The sequence below is a fragment of the Dromiciops gliroides genome, chromosome 3, assembly GCF_019393635.1.
Source record: "Dromiciops gliroides isolate mDroGli1 chromosome 3, mDroGli1.pri, whole genome shotgun sequence".
NCBI lineage: Eukaryota > Metazoa > Chordata > Mammalia > Microbiotheria > Microbiotheriidae > Dromiciops > Dromiciops gliroides.
This window is the reverse complement of record NC_057863.1, coordinates 642,796,588-642,811,791: the sequence shown is the minus strand read 5'-3', so window position 1 is coordinate 642,811,791 and position 15,204 is coordinate 642,796,588. Positions and strand designations below refer to the sequence as shown.

The 15,204-nt window shown below is 50.4% G+C and overlaps 1 protein-coding gene across 1 annotated transcript in view; it reads left to right on the top strand.

The window, feature by feature from the left end:
- Nucleotides 1-15,204, top strand: part of SAMD4B (sterile alpha motif domain containing 4B) — a 32,437-nt gene that overhangs the window by 8,978 nt on the left and 8,255 nt on the right. The window contains 3 exon segments of the mRNA XM_043997895.1: nucleotides 3,967-4,360; nucleotides 13,255-13,334; nucleotides 13,336-13,726. Coding sequence (XP_043853830.1) covers nucleotides 4,165-4,360; nucleotides 13,255-13,334; nucleotides 13,336-13,726 — 667 coding nt within the window. The 5' untranslated portion in view covers nucleotides 3,967-4,164.

The following is a 15,204-nucleotide window of genomic DNA, read 5'->3' as shown; positions in this document are numbered from 1 at the left end:
CAGGGTCTTCCCTTTTCTCATGGCAAGCGTCTGGCCCTTTTAGCCCTGGGAAAAATCACCTTTTGGTACTTTTTAAGCCCCTAAGTTGTTTCCTAGGCTTTGCCCTTCACTTAATGATTGCTTTCTCTAACTCTTCTGTGCAGTGGGCTTGCCCAGGGTGCTGTGAGAGTGAGGGAGTCACCCTCGTTTGTCTAGCTGGTGTTCTTATACATGGGATATGGTATTCCCAGTAGGAGCCAGGATAGGTTTGCAGGAAAATGAATAGCACTGAGGATCCTTTTTGGCCCGTTTTTCTCTTGGAACTGGTCCCTCTGGTCTTCTCTCTAGGAGTTATGAAGGAAAAAAACTGGGTAACATCTCCCAGGATCACCTGTTGATCTGTAGGTGATTCCTGGATGATCCCTGTGTTCTTCACCTTTGGGATTAACAGGTACTTTCCAAGTATCAAGCTCCTCGTCCTTCAGATGTTGGCAGGGAGCTTGATGAACTCTCTTGAGAGGACTTTCACCTCAAGGATTCCCTGTGGTGCCCGTTCATCTGTGACATACATCTGTTTTGGCTAGGCATACCCAAAGCAGCAGTGAGTCTTGTTTGAGGCTAAGGCAATCAGCCTCTGTCCATCAACCCAAGAGGCCGTCCCTTTTTGTGGCAGCACCCTCACTAGGGCTGGGTGGGCCATGAATCCCCCAAAGGACTGAGGGCCACTCATCATTCAGTCACATTCTAGACATCTAGACAGCCCTTGACTCCTGAAAACAGTTGTAAATTTCCTCTTTGGATGAAGTTCTAATAGTCTTGATTTAAAAACCCTTCTTCTTTTTCCCAAAGTCTATTTGGAGATGACTGTCAGGCCTTCTGCAACATTCTGGACCCCTCTGAGCGGATCCTTCTTCCATTTCTCTTGTTTTCCATAACTATTGGAGAGCCTTTCTGGCCTTATTGGGGATAGGGAAGAGAGTTGGACTCAGCCTAGCCATACCACAAATGGGACTGCAACATTACCTCTTAACATAACCCTTAAAAATCATCTGGTCTGGGACCCTCATTTTATAGATTGAGAAACAGGCCTAGGGGAGGAAGAGGCTCCCCAAGATTATAGATGTTCATGGAAGAGAGCTAGGAAGAGAAGCTTCCTTTTTCCATTCCTGCATGGACTCACTTCTGCTCATGGAGCCAAAGAAACAAATCTATGCCTTGTTCATGAAAATCCTTCAGATGTTTGAAGACTGTGCTCCAGTCAATTTCCTCCCCCTTTTTAAGAACCTTCTTCAATTTAAGAACCTCCCAGTTTTCTCCACTGTATTCTCTCTCTCTCTCTCTTTTTGGCGAGGCAATTGGGGTTAAGTGACTTGCCCAGGGTCACCCAGCCTTTGGTCAAGCCTCTGGGGTCAGATTTGAACTCGGGTCCTCCTGACTCCAGGGCTGGTGCTCTATCCACTGTGCCACCTAGCTACCCCTACTATATCTCTCTTTTTTTTTGTTTTGTTTTGTTTTTGCGGGGCAATGGGGGTTAAGTGACTTGCCCAGGGTCACACAGCTAGTAAGTGTCAAGTGTCTGAGGCTGGATTTGAACTCAGGTCCTCCTGAATCCAGGGCCGGTGCTTTATCCACTGCTTCACCTAGCTGCCCCTCCCTACTATATCTCAAAGTATAAAGTTTCTCGATTCACATTTCCTTTCTTTGGACACTTCTGTTGCCTGTTGTGGTGCCCCAGTGATTTCTGGATAGAAGTTGATATTTATGTGGTACTTTCTTGCAAAGTGGTTTACATTTTATCTTATTTGAGCCTTATAACTATGCTATGAAGTAGATATTAACGAGTAGTATTGCCCGTATTTCGTAGATAAGAAAAACGAGAGTCAGGTGACTTGCCAGGGTCACACAATAAGCATGGGAATTTGAATCCAGGCCTTTCCCACATTACTGCCTAGAGCTCCAAATCACCCCTATTAAATAAACAAAGAAATGGGCCCACCTCCCCCCTTAGGGGCTCGGGGAGTGTTACAGGTTAGATCGCACTGTTCCCTGCTGAAGAGCTGCAAGGGAATTTCCCCTCTCCACCTGGAGAAACCAGCTTGCTAAGGTAGACTCTGACCACTGCTGGGTTTCTTGAAAGAGCCAGGCACATCAAGCTCAGCGAGGTTGGGGTTAGCTTTTTTGCCTCCAGCCTTCAGTCAGCAGGGGAACCTGGACTTGTTTTTGCCCTGGCCCCTTTGACCTCTTGCCAATCAATCAAGTGTCGGACATTTCTTATTATGTGCCAGGCACTGTTGGTGCTAGGATTACCCTTACAGAGAATGAAGTGATCACTGTCCATTCTCAGAGAGATTTTTTTTTTTTTAGTGAGGCAATTGGGGTTAAGTGATTTGCCCAGGGTCACACAGCTAGTAAGTGTTAAGTATCTGAGGTCGGATTTGAACTCAGGTATTCCTGACTCCAGGGCCGGTGCGCTATCCCCTGCGCCACCTAGCTGCCCCAATCACTGTCCATTCTCAAGGAGTTAACATTCTATCAGGGGAAGCGACAAGGGCAAAAAAATAATAAACACAAAAGTAGGATAAGGTAGGAAGGGAGGGGAAGAATTCAGAAGACTTCCTATGGAAGATGGTGCTTGAAAGAAGAGACGGGTTCTAGGAGGAAGCAGTGGGGACAGGGGTCAGGCCTTGAATTCTTGGGAAGGGAAGACTAAGGGGGCATGATGGTCATCTTCATTTGGAAGAGGGTTTAGCTTTGTTCTGCTTGGCCTCAGGGCTGAACCAGGAGCAGGAGGGGAATGGCAAAGAGAGGGGAAAACTTTTTTTTTTTAGGAAAATCTTAGCAATGAAAGCTGACCCTGTGGGTGGTGCTTCAGGAGGTGGGGGGCTCCCGCACTAGAAGGCCTCTAAGGCCGGCCGACCACTTGGATGTTGTACAGGGGCCTTTTTTTTCAGCTACTGGTTGAACTAGGCGGCCCCTGAATATTTTTATTGGTGAGGAGCCTGTGTGACCATCCAGGCATTTGTAGAAGCTCTAGGGTTTCCTAATCTGCCCAGATTGTGGATAGCTAGTATCACAGTGGATAGAGTATCTGGAGTCAAGAAGACCTGAGTTCAAATCTAACCGTAGCTAATTCCTAGATCTGTAAGCCCGGGCAAGTCACTTAACCTTTCTGTTCCTCAGTGTCCTCCAGTGTATAACAACAGCACTTACCTTTCGGGGTTGTTGTGAGGGTCAGATGAGGTGCTCATTCCCTTCTGCCTTCCCTGCCTAAAATCCAAGAGTCAGGGAAATGGATTCATGCCTGGAGGAAGTCACAAGGCCCTCTACCCATCGGCCTCTGAGAGTAGCCTGTATCGAGAAAGAAAGAGGCATGAGATGCTTCTCCTGAAAGTGCTCTGAAGAGATGGTTCGGCTTGTTCTCTTGCCTTGGGACAGTTCATCTAGTTCATCTGAGATGGACAGGTGGCTCTCATGGTCTTCAGGACTTCCTTTGAGTGGCCTTTCAGAGGCTCTCCTCATAAAATGAGAGCACTTCATAGAAAGTATTTGAGCCAAAGGGGGTCTAAAGAGATTGTCTCCTCCAGGCAGGTTAGGTATCATTACCCTTCCACAGATGAGGCAGCTAAATGCAGGCAGTTAGGGAAGTGATACACCCACAGTTGCAAAATGAGTCACTTGTGGGCCAGAGGCCTGCTCCCTTGTGGAGTCCTCTGGCATTTCTGCCCTTCTGGACAGCCAGCGCTTTCTGAAAGTTCTTCAGTCAAAAACCATCTTCTCTTACTGCAGAGATGTGAGTGAGTCAGTCAGCATTCTCATTTAGTGGTCTTGGATTTCGTGTTTAAATCTGCTTTCTGGCATAGGCAATCTGGGGACAGAGTTAAAGGGACATCAGTCTCCAGATTCTTTCTTCCCAGAAGCTCAGCTGCTGATTGAGCTCTACACACAGTGAAGCCCTTGGACTATATCTAATACTCCTCTCTCTTCCAGGAGCCCATGGAGACCTCCCTGATGTGAACAGGCCTTTGCCTCCGCTGCCCCTCCCAGGATTGTCTGAGCACCCTGATCCCCCCCGGGGAGAGACAACAGGATTCTGGAGCCGAGACCATGTGACAGCGTTGCCCTGCCCCACCATTCCCCCACCCCCGGCCTCTGCCGGTGCCAAGCCCAGGCCCTGGCCACGGCACCATGATGTTCCGAGACCAGGTTGGCATCCTCGCTGGCTGGTTCAAGGGCTGGAATGAGTGTGAGCAGACAGTGGCCTTGCTGTCACTGCTGAAGCGGGTCACCCGAACCCAGGCCCGATTTTTGCAGCTTTGCCTGGAGCACTCCTTGGCAGACTGTAATGATATCCACCTTCTGGAGTCTGAGGCCAACAGTGCTGGTGAGTCTGCTCCCCTCTCAGACCAAGGCCCGACACAGACCTGGAGGTTGGGGAAGGCAAGCCAGCGAGTCAGAGCATTTCTTTGAGGTCATCCTTATACTCTCTCCCATTTCTGGGGTTTTCATGTTGCGTGTCAAGTAATGTAGTCCAAAAAAGGTCTTGAACCCTGAGTGTACAGTGAGAGCCTAGGAGAGGAAAGCTGCATGCGTGCACCGCCGTATCCCAGAAGGCCGGCTGAGGCCTCTTCCACTCAGTGCAGTGCCCACATTTGGTAAGCCGTCATCCTAGGCCCTGCTGGGGATTTCTATGATGGACAGACAATCCCTGCATTCTAGGGATAGGAAGAAGGAAGGACACACTACGAAATCATAGGCTTCCAAACTGGAACAGACCTTGGTGCTGTCTGGTACAAGCCTGTACTTTACAGATGAGAAAACAAAATCCCAGTGTGTTTAGGTGATACGTTCTGGTCCCACGAGGTGCTAAGTGATGGGTGGGGTGAGATTCCTCTGTCCTGTGCCACTGGTACAAATTGTTATGGGACACAGGAAAGGCCAGACCTCCTTAGAAACCAAGCATATCCCTATAGTGCTTGGAGAAGGACGGCGTTGGGGCCGCTAAACGATGAGCCTGTGTGGGGTGTCCTGAAAGGACAGGGCATCGTGGACTGCAAAGGTGAAGGGCAGTGCTGGTGAGGAGTATGTGAATACAGAGACAGTTGAGGTGTTTCTTGGCAAGGATGGAGCAGGTTAGTGCCCCCAGGCCTGGACACTTAAACAGAGGACGTTCTAGGATGGCCTTCCAAGCACTGCTGAGGTGCCCTTGCCCAGCACCACTAGCAGCTAGGCCCAGTGGTTGAGAGGTTGTCATGCTGAGCCCAGTAGGGTACTGGCTCCTAGGCTTAGGCCATGTGGAAGCTGGGCACCCAGTGGGGATTTATGGTTATAAGAAGAAGGTAGGGGTGGAACGGGAAGAAATTTACCTGATGAGTTGGCTGGGAACAACATCTGGTCGATCTGACCTCAGGCCCCTAGAGTGAGTGTCCCTTCCTTTTTTTTTTGTTATTTTTTGTGAGGCAGTTGGCGTCAAGTGACTTGCCCAGGGCCACACAGCTAGTAAGTGTCAAGTGTCTGAGGCTGGATTTGAACTCAGGTACTCCTGACTCCAGGGCTGGTGCTCTATCCACTGGACCACCTAGCTGCTCCCTGTCCCTTCCTTTTGTCTGCTCAGTTTGAACCCTCAGTGACCCCAGGAAGGTCCAACACTCTGAGGAGCTCATAGCTTTCCTCTGGGCCTGCCTTCTGTCTGGGCCCTGGATGCTGGGCATTTGGGCTGTTTAATGGGTGGCTTGCAGGGAAGGAAGGCCCCAGTCACACCAGTATAGCTTCTGGCTGTTGCCCTGCCCAGGTTGCCCAAGAGCTAGGTTTGGAGACAAGGAGAGAGGGCTGGACTTGGGAATGCTTTGAGTTAGAATCCTGCCCCTGGAGCAGCTAGGCGGCGCAGTCGATAGAGCACTGGCCCTGGATTCAGGAGGACCTGAGTTCAAATCTTACCTCAGACACTTAACACTAGCTGTGTGACCCTGGGCAAGTCACTTAACCCCAGTTGCCTCACCACAAATAAATAAATAGAATCCTGCCCCTGCCACATTAGCTAAAATTCAGCCTCTCTTGTTTCCACATCAGTAGCAAAATGGGGATGATGATGATACACGAAGTGCCTCTATCCCAGGGCATCAGAGGAGATACTGGGTATAAAGTGCTTTGGAAGTTTTAAAGCTCTCAGTCATTGTCAGCTTCCCCTCCTTCCCCTGGAGTCAGGAAGACTCATCTTCATGAGTTCAAATCTGGCCTCAGATATGTGCTAGCTGTGTGACCCTGGACAAGTCACTTCACCCTGTTGGCCTCAGTTCCCTCATCTGTAAAGTAAGCTGGAGAAGGAAATGGCCAAGAAAACCCCCAGTTGGGGTCCCTAAGAGTCAGATACAACTGAAACAACAGAACCGCAACAAAGTCTTCTCCTCCTGGTTTTCTTGGGGGATTATGGAGCGGAGAATCGAGGGGGACATAGGGAAGAGGCATCTCATTTTTTACATTCTCCTAACTTGAATGCCCATGGGCTGCAAAGATTGATCAGAAGTGCTGGGGGTATTAAAAGGAATAAGACAACATTGGGAAGCCAGGACTTTTTCATAGAAAGGTGTAGTTAGTCAAAGGCCAGAGAAATGTTATGTGCATTGAAGAGCAGAGAGGGCTTCTTGGGGGCTGGGCTGGACCAGGAAAGACAAAGAGGAAGGAAGAGGCTGGGGTGGCCCTCATCTGAGCCAGGGACATTGTAGCCTGGACAAAAGCTGCCCATAGGGAGCAAGAGGAGCTAAGGCTGGAAGTCTGAGTGGATGGTCAGATTGTTGGCAGGCCTGCAATGTCAACCTGAGGAGACAAATGAAACTATGATGTCTTTCCCCTGGATTCCTAGCTTTTAGCCCTTGGGCTGAAAAGCAAGAAGCCCATGACCCTCTCTTGTGTGGCCCATGACACCTAGCACAGTTCCAGGCCATCACAGGCACTAGGGAATTACTTGTTTGTTATTAGAGTCCCTGAGTTTGCAGATCCTCACCCCACGCTCCACCTCCCATGGATTTCACCCAGGAGATCAGAATGTCGAATGGCCCCTTTGTACACCATGCCTGTGGCATTCTTCTAGAGACTTGGCAGATGCTCCCTGGGTGGGAAGGTACGCTACATGGCTGTGCAAAAATCGTATAGCTATACACGAAATAGTTTAGAGACACAGCTAAATATACAGTATGCATGAGCTCCTTCTGCCTGGCTGTCTAGCCTAAGATAGGTCCTGGTTTTTCTCAGTATGTCAGCCTCTCTTTCCCTCCCACAAAGGTTCTTGAATTAGGGCTGTTGCCCAAGTGCTCTGAAATTCTCCTGGCAGGGTCAGAGGGCACACTGGGCAGGATCCAGGGTGCTTCCTCCACAGGAGCCATCCACTCAGGGATTGAGAACAATAAATACTGTTCTTAACCTTCTTTGTGTCAAGGAGCAGATCAAAGTCATGTTTTCTAATGGGGGAAGTTGAAAGGAATAAGCCTTTATATAGCACCTACTAAGTGTCAAGCACTGTGCTAAGAGCTTTAAAAATATTAATTGATTTGATCCTCATAACAACCCTAGGAAGTAGGAGCAATTGTTATCCCCATTTTGCAGAGGAAGAAGTTGAGGCAGGCAGAAGTAAAGTGACTTACCCAGGGTCATACAGCTAGGAAGTGTCTGGGGCTAGATTTGAACCCAGGTCTTCCTGACTCCAAGCCCAGCTCTCTCTCCATTGCACCACCTGCTAATCCGTAGGATTACTTATATTGAAAGTTTGGAGCAGGAGCTCTATCTGCTACCACCACCTGGAAGGAAGGGTTTCCACAAAGGCAGTTTTGCAGACTCCCCCCTACTTTAGGGGTGCCAGGGGAAGAGGCAATATTGTCCCTTTTCCCTAAGGATCTGAGGCCCACCTCCCGCTTTTGCCCTGAGAATGGGAGCTGGTCTCATAGCCTCTTCATGGAGGTGTCTCAAGATCAGGCAGTGGCAAGATACAGATGGTCTGAGGACCTGGGAGTTAGTAGTTTCATCCTCCCTTTTCCTTCTCCCTACACTCATTCTGTCTTCCCTGCTACTATCCAGCTGTGAGCTAGTGACATAAATGTAGGCCTCCTTGGAGGAGCAGAGCCCAGGCAAGCCAGGATGGGGAGGAGCCTGGGGACAGATGAACTGGACTCCATTTCTTGTCCCTGAAGTGCCCTGAGCAACACTCCCAGCATGCCTCCTGTCTGTGTTGGGTTCTGTGAATCAGAGGCCGTCCTTCCCCAAAACAAACAAATATACCAACCTCAGGTTTAGGGTTATTCTGCTTCCCTTCCTTCCTGTCCTGCTTCACTCTGGCTCAGGCTGGGTGGGGAAACTGAGATCAGGAAAGGGACAGTGAGTCACCAGATCAGGGACCTGATCCCCGTCCAGTTCATCACCCCCACACAAACACCATACACCCTGGGGTGGAGCTTGGGGAAACCTCATCTCCCCCCTTTTCCCCTGTCAAAGTGAGCCCAGCAATGCTCTTCTTTCATGAGTTCCTCCAGTCCACTTCATTATACAAAAATGTGAGCCTCCCTCCTGGCCCGTTTCCCTTCACTCCTCCCCCCCCCCCAAACAGCTATGGCTAGGGAATGGGGAATGGGCAGCTGTTCTCAGCCAGACCTCAGCCCCTCTGGCAGCTGTCCAACAGGATTGCAACAGTGTAAGGGATATAAAGTGGGTTTGGCCTCATCAGAGCCTCAAAGATATATTTGGCCCCCGAACGCTGCCAAGCCTCAGGGTCGTGCCCTACTTAGCGCTAGTTGGCCCCCTCTTTGCTGCTCCCACCTCCATTTGGGCCCTGCCCACTCACCCTCACTGCCCCACCCCCACTAGCCCTTCTCCCTATCCGAGTCGTGCCCGTACCCCCTCATCATAAATACTGGCTGCCAAGAACAGGTTTGTGGCTTCATTCTCCCCTCCTCCCTCTGTACCCCTGGGGTCAGAATTGCTTGTTGTGCCTCTGGCTTAGAGGACCACAGCCACATCTGGTTTGGGTCAAAATCATTTCCTGTGAGATTCCCTTGAACCACCATCACAGATCTGTGGAAGAGATCCAAGCCAGCTCTTGTCCCTTCCCAGGATGGGACAGGGGCTAAGAGGCGTGGCATGGTGGATGCTCTGCAGACTCTCCCACAAACAAGACTGGCTTTTTCAGGGATGGGGGGGGGAGTCCCTCAGAGTAAGGGGTGAGATGCCAGAATACATTGCCCTCTCTTCCCCTCCTGTGTTAGCTCCCACCCTTGTGTACAGCCCCTTGAAGTTTTCACTCTATTGAATGCCTGGTTTTGCTATAGATGAGCCCAATTAGGCCACATTTCCCCCCATTTCTCCATGGAGGCTGCTGCTTTAGGGGCCCAATCCAAGTTCCTTGTCTGACTTAGTGATGTGCCAACCCCCCCCACCCCCCAAGGCTAGACTGTGCATCAGAAACAAGTCTCCTCTTTCTCCAGGAGCAGAACAAGGTCCCTCATTGAAGCAGGCACTGCACTTGGGCAGTGTTTCCTTACTGATTTGTTGCTTGGGCTTCACCAGAGGGAGGCTGTGCCCTGTCAAGGCCCTGGCAATGCACTGAGCAGAGTGTCTGGGACTTCCCCATGGCCCAGAGACCTCTGCTCTTCTTGAGGTCTAACCAGATGTCAGTAAGAAGAAACCCCTCAGGCTGAGGGTGTGGAGCTAGACGGATTTGTCCATGGTGAGGGAGGAAAGGAGTGGGGAAGAGTGGCTTGAGGAAGCTCCTCCCAGGATTGCATGATGCAGTTTGGTCTGTGCAAGTCTCTGAAGATTAGGTCAAGGGAGTGAGGTGAGAGGGAGGCTGAGGAGCTCAGGAGAGCAGTCATGAAAGAGAAAGCCTTCTTTCCTGTATACCTAAAGCAGGGGTCATCTGTGCCCGGCCTTCTTTGTCCAGGGCTTGTCATTTGTGTCAGAGGCTTTGACCACGAGGATTGAAGTGGGGGAAGGGGGAGGAGATCCGACAGACTGAAAGGTTGGCGCTTTTTAGTCTGGAAGACAGAGGCTGAAGAGAACTAGGTGGGGGCTCAGTGGAGTTCCAGGGGGAAGGGATTGTGAAGTCCGACCCCAAGCTGTGTCCATTCATTTGTCATCTTGTCTGATAAATGGATGAAATCCTAGGCACTAAAATTAGCCTTTGCCTCCACCCTGCTCCACAATCAGGTCAAGGGTTAAGTGGGCTTAGGCCAGCTCCAAGGACCTCGTTAAACCCCAGAACTGGTGGTGTAGTAGCGGAGGTTGCTGGGAGAGTTGAGCTTCTAATCCCCTCTCACACACTGACAAACTTTAGGTGACCCTGGGCAAGTCACTGAGCTCCTTCTGCCTCAGTTCTGAGAGATGGAGGCGGTGTCCTGAATAAGGAGGTCAGTGAGTGAATAAGGAATGGAATTTGCTGCCACTCACTGCGTCATCTCAGGCAACTTTCTGGGTCTTAGTTTCCTCATCAGAGTCAGTGACCTCCCCAGTTCCCTTCTTTTTTTTTTTTTTTTTTTTTTTCTTATGAGATATTTTATTTTTTCCGTTACATGTAAAGATAGTTCTCAACTTTTGTTTATACATGCTTTACAATTTCAGATTTTTCTCCCTCCCTCCCCTCCCTCCCCCCCTCCCCTAGACAGCAGGTAATCTGATATAGGTTATATCTATATATCTCTATACATATACATATAGATAGTATTATACACACACACATATATATACACATAATAAACATTAATCCTATTTCTGCATTAATCCTGTTACAAGAGAAAGAATCAGAGCAGTGATGCAAAACTTCAAAATAGAAAAAAAAACACAACAGCACCCAAAACAAAAGAAATAATATGGTTCAATCAGCATCTATACTCCACCGTTCTTTCTTTCTTTTTTTTTTCTTGGATTTGGAGATCCTCTTCCATCATGAGTTCCCTGGAACTCTTCTGTACCATTGCATTGGTGAGAAGAATATAGTCCATCACAGTAGGTCACACTCAATGTTGATGATACTGTGTACAATGTTCTTCTGGTTCTGCTCATCTCACTCATCATCAGCTCACGTAAGACCCTCCAGGTTTCTCTGAACTCTTCCTGCTCATCATTTCTTACAGCACAATAGTATTCCATTGTATTCATATACCACAACTTGTCCAGCATTCCCCAATTGATGGGCACCCCCTCAACTTCCAATTCCTTGCTACCGACGTAAAGAGCAGCTATAAATATTTTTGTACATGTGGGTCCCTTTCCCCCTTCCATGATTTCTTTGGGCAAAAGACCTAAAAGTGGGATTGCTGGGTCAAAGGGCATGCCACAGCTTTATCGCCCTTTGGGCATAATTCCAAATTGCTCTCCAGAATGGTTGGATCAGCTCACAGCTCCACCAACAATGCATTAGTGTTCCAATTTTCCCACAGCCTCTCCAACATTTATTATCTTCCTTTTTGTCATTTAGCCAATTCTGATAGGTGTCAGGTGTACCTCAGAGTTGTTTTAATTTGCATCTCTCTAATCATTAGAGATTTAGAGCATCCCAGTTCCCTTCTAAAGTCTTAAATCTCCCCTGCATTGTGGGCATTAGCTACCCCAAGAGATAGCACTAGCTGAAGAATCAGGGGGTTCAGGGAGAATTCAGCTCCATTTCTGAATTACTGACCCCAAAGCTATGACTACGGAAAGTTTGTGGCATTTGGGGGATATCCCAGACCAAAAACTCCAAAACCCCTTTGATAGATTGCAGGACTGAGGCCTATGTTGAATGTTTTGAGGTCCCATGAGGTCCAAGTTGGCAGGCAGTCCTCTGGCAGGGTGGGTGAGAAGGAGGGAGAGGAAGAAACCAGAAAGGTGAGGCAAGGCAGGAAGCAAATGGGAAGGTGCCAGAGTTGGAGAAAGCTCTTCTGAGAATTCCCTGGGGGGTGGGGCAGGAGAGGGGAGCTTTTGAGCCCCATTGGGAAGTAAGGCAGGGTTTCGAGCTGTTTTAGACCCCCAAATGCCTGCCATTCAGGATACTTAGCTTCTTCAGATGTGATCCTCTTACTATTATAATTGGCAAGATACCATCTCCTCTCTGTGCTTGGGCACTCGGCACGCAAATTTGATGTGCCTGTTGGGTCGGCATGTTTCTTTGTGAATGGGAGGAGGCAGAACTATAGCAAGAGGATGACTTGGTAGCTGTTTGGGAGGTGGAGGGGTTATGTTTCTACCCAGAGAGACTTCACTCCTCTGCCATGCCCCGCTTTGGTTCTCAGGATTCCTAACTTAGTGTGCCAGTGCAGCTGCCTGGGGATCCGTGTAGATGTGCCAGAGGCTCTTGGGATCTGTGATCCATGGCATTTTGTCCCCTTTCATGAGGGGGACTCTCTAGTTTGCTAAGTTTGCTTCAAAAGGAAATAGGGAGAAAACTGAAAGGAGGTATGTGGTCGCTGACCCCTTTGCTCCTCCCTGTTGGGGGAGGGGCAGAGTCTCTTCCCCTAAGGGCTTACAGAGGAGTGAGGAGACAGGTCACACGTGTGGAGAACTGGGCAGGACAGGAGAAAGGCAGGGAGAGGCTGGGTTTCAGACAAGGACTGGGCCAAGACTCTGGAATTTCAGTGGCTCAGAGAAGGTTGAGGTCACTATGAACAAAGGTGGCTGGAGAAAACTTAATGGCAGAGGTGAGCTATATGGAAGCAAAGAACCAGAACAGCAGTTCTGGGAATGCCGCCCGTGTGCAGGCGGTGGGAATGCGGGGTTGGGGGGGGGGGGTCAGGGTTGCATTGGAGGGCCAAGGGAGGCAGGGCAGGGCACAGAGGAAGAGTCACCCAGTGCAGTGACTAAGGAGAGGAAAAGGAGGCCCAGGAATGATGGAAAGAGTTGGATTTGGAATCCTGACTGCTCCTCACCACCCGTGCGCCCTTGAGGAAATCACTAGGCTTCTCTGGGCCCGTCTCCTCGTCTCCCACATGAGGAGGTTGAGGAGATTGGACTGACTGACTGATCTCCCTTCCAGAGTGCAAACTGATCCAGCAGTGTAGACCTGTGGTTGTGAGGATGGGGGCTGGGGAGGGGTCAGCAAGAGGAAGATGTTGGAGGGTCAGGGCTAGGGATTTGTGAGGGGCAAGTAACCTTGATGGGGTTTGGGGGCGGGGGGGAGCCAGAGGTATAACAGAACGAGAGGGATGCCAATTTGGAGCCAGGATCCAGGAGTTTGGCTGGTGCTCATCCCCTTTGCCCATGACTCTTTGCCATAAGGCAGACTGCGCTCTTCACCATCTCCCGTGTTTGTCTTTTTCCCCTTAGCCATCATCAACCAATGGCAGCAAGAGTCCAAAGAGAAGGTCGTCTCCCTCTTGTTGTCCCATCTCCCCCTGCTCCAGCCTGGGCAACACAGAGGCCAAGTCTGAGTATATGAAGCTGCTGCAGAAGGTGCTGGCCCTACTCCTTGAGAACAACACCTTCATTGAGGAGAGTCGGCAATTGCTCTCTTACGCCCTCATCCACCCGGCCACCACCTTGGAGGACCGAAACTCGCTAGCCCTCTGGCTCAGCCACCTAGAGGAACGGCTGGCTGGAGGCTTCCGGACCCGAGCTGAGACTGCCTACCACTCCCGCCAGGGCTCAGATGAGTGGGGTGGCCCTGGGGAGGCTGGCCCTGGGGAGTTAGGGCCAGGCTGGCAGGACAAGCCACCGCGAGAAAATGGACATGTGCCCTTCCACCCTTCTGGTGCGGTGCCATCCACCATCAACAGTATTGGGAGCAACGCCAACACAGGTGAGGCCTGGCCCATAGCCACCCATAGCAGCCGCTGGAGCCGGGAGCCGGGAGCCGGAGCCAGAACCTGGTGGGGAGCACTTTGGATACAGCTCCAGCTCCCAAATCTACTTCATAGACATAAAATGTCACAGACTGTTGAGATAAGAGGGAATTTTAGCAATCTCGAGGCCAACCTTTTCACCTTCCAAATGAGAAACTGAGATTGACAGAGGGGTAGTGGTCTGCCTGCAGTCACACATGGTGGTGGCTGACTGGAGCCTGGCAGTGTGGGTCACCGGGTCTTGTTAATCGCCAAGGGAGAGAAGGGATCTCAGGTGTGGGTGCAGAAGACTTCCTGGAAGTGCTTGAGCTAGGGTGTGAGGAATGAGGGGGAAGGCCTGTGGTGAATGAAGAGGCACAGGCAGAAATGAGTGGAGGGTTTTGGGGGGGGCACTGGGGCTTAAGGCTGCGTTAGCTAGGTTGAATCTAGATTGTAGAGGGCCGGGCCTTGAAGGTTAGAGTGAGCAGGTTTACCTTGATGGAGCAGGAAATTAGAATCTTCCATGGTTTTTTGAGCAGAGGAGGAATGTAGTAAAAGCAGTATTTAACGAAAATTATCCTGTCAGATGTACGGGATAAACTGGAGGTGGGAAAGAGACAGGAGTTTGGTGAAAAGCAGAAAGCTCTCGCTCAATGAGAGGATTTGGGTGCTTTATATTCGTGGTCAGTCTTCAGCCGTGTAGGGTCAGTGTGTTCATTCCCTTCTCTCTCCCTTTCTTCTGTCTCAGCCTCAACTGCTCCAGCCCTCCTTCCTTCCTCCTCACCACCCGGAATGGTCCCGGGATCTTCGGAGGGAGGCATGGGAGGGGCCTGTGCTTTGGGGGGCAAAGGCCACATGTGCCAGGCAGGCTGGAGACGGGGGTGAAGGGTGTCAATACTTTGTTCTGAAGAGAGTTTTCCCTGCCAGTGTCAAGCGTCTTCTCCCATGTTCCCATTCCGTTCCATTCAAGATCCTGGAAAACCTGGGGTCTGTCTAGCATCTCCTCTTTTGAGAGGGGGCAGAAGCCGGGAATAGGGGAGTCTGGACTTCAGGGTTCTCCTGCAGAGAAGGAAGATACAAGGATGAGATGAAAGGGCCTGAAAAAGGAGGCTAAGGTTAGAATTTTATTCATAAAGAGAAAAGGCGGCAGCAGGTGCCTAGTGACTGTTCAGGCCTCTGAGCTTAGCATCAGGTCAGTGCTTCCATCTGCAGAGATGCTTGAGCACAAGAAAAGGGGGGGCTAGGCTGGAGTGTGAGGGCAGCCAGATCCAGGCCCTCCAGCGGGGGGGGGGGGGGGGGGCTCAAGGAACAGCTGGCCCTCAAGAGCTGAGCAACCCCAGGGGCTGGGGGAGTTTAGACCTGCCTGCACATGGCTGCTGTGAGGTCTGCTGAACGGGGAGTTAGCAGGTGTGGGTTCCAGTCCTCCCTCTACCCTAGGCAAGTCACTGACCCTTTC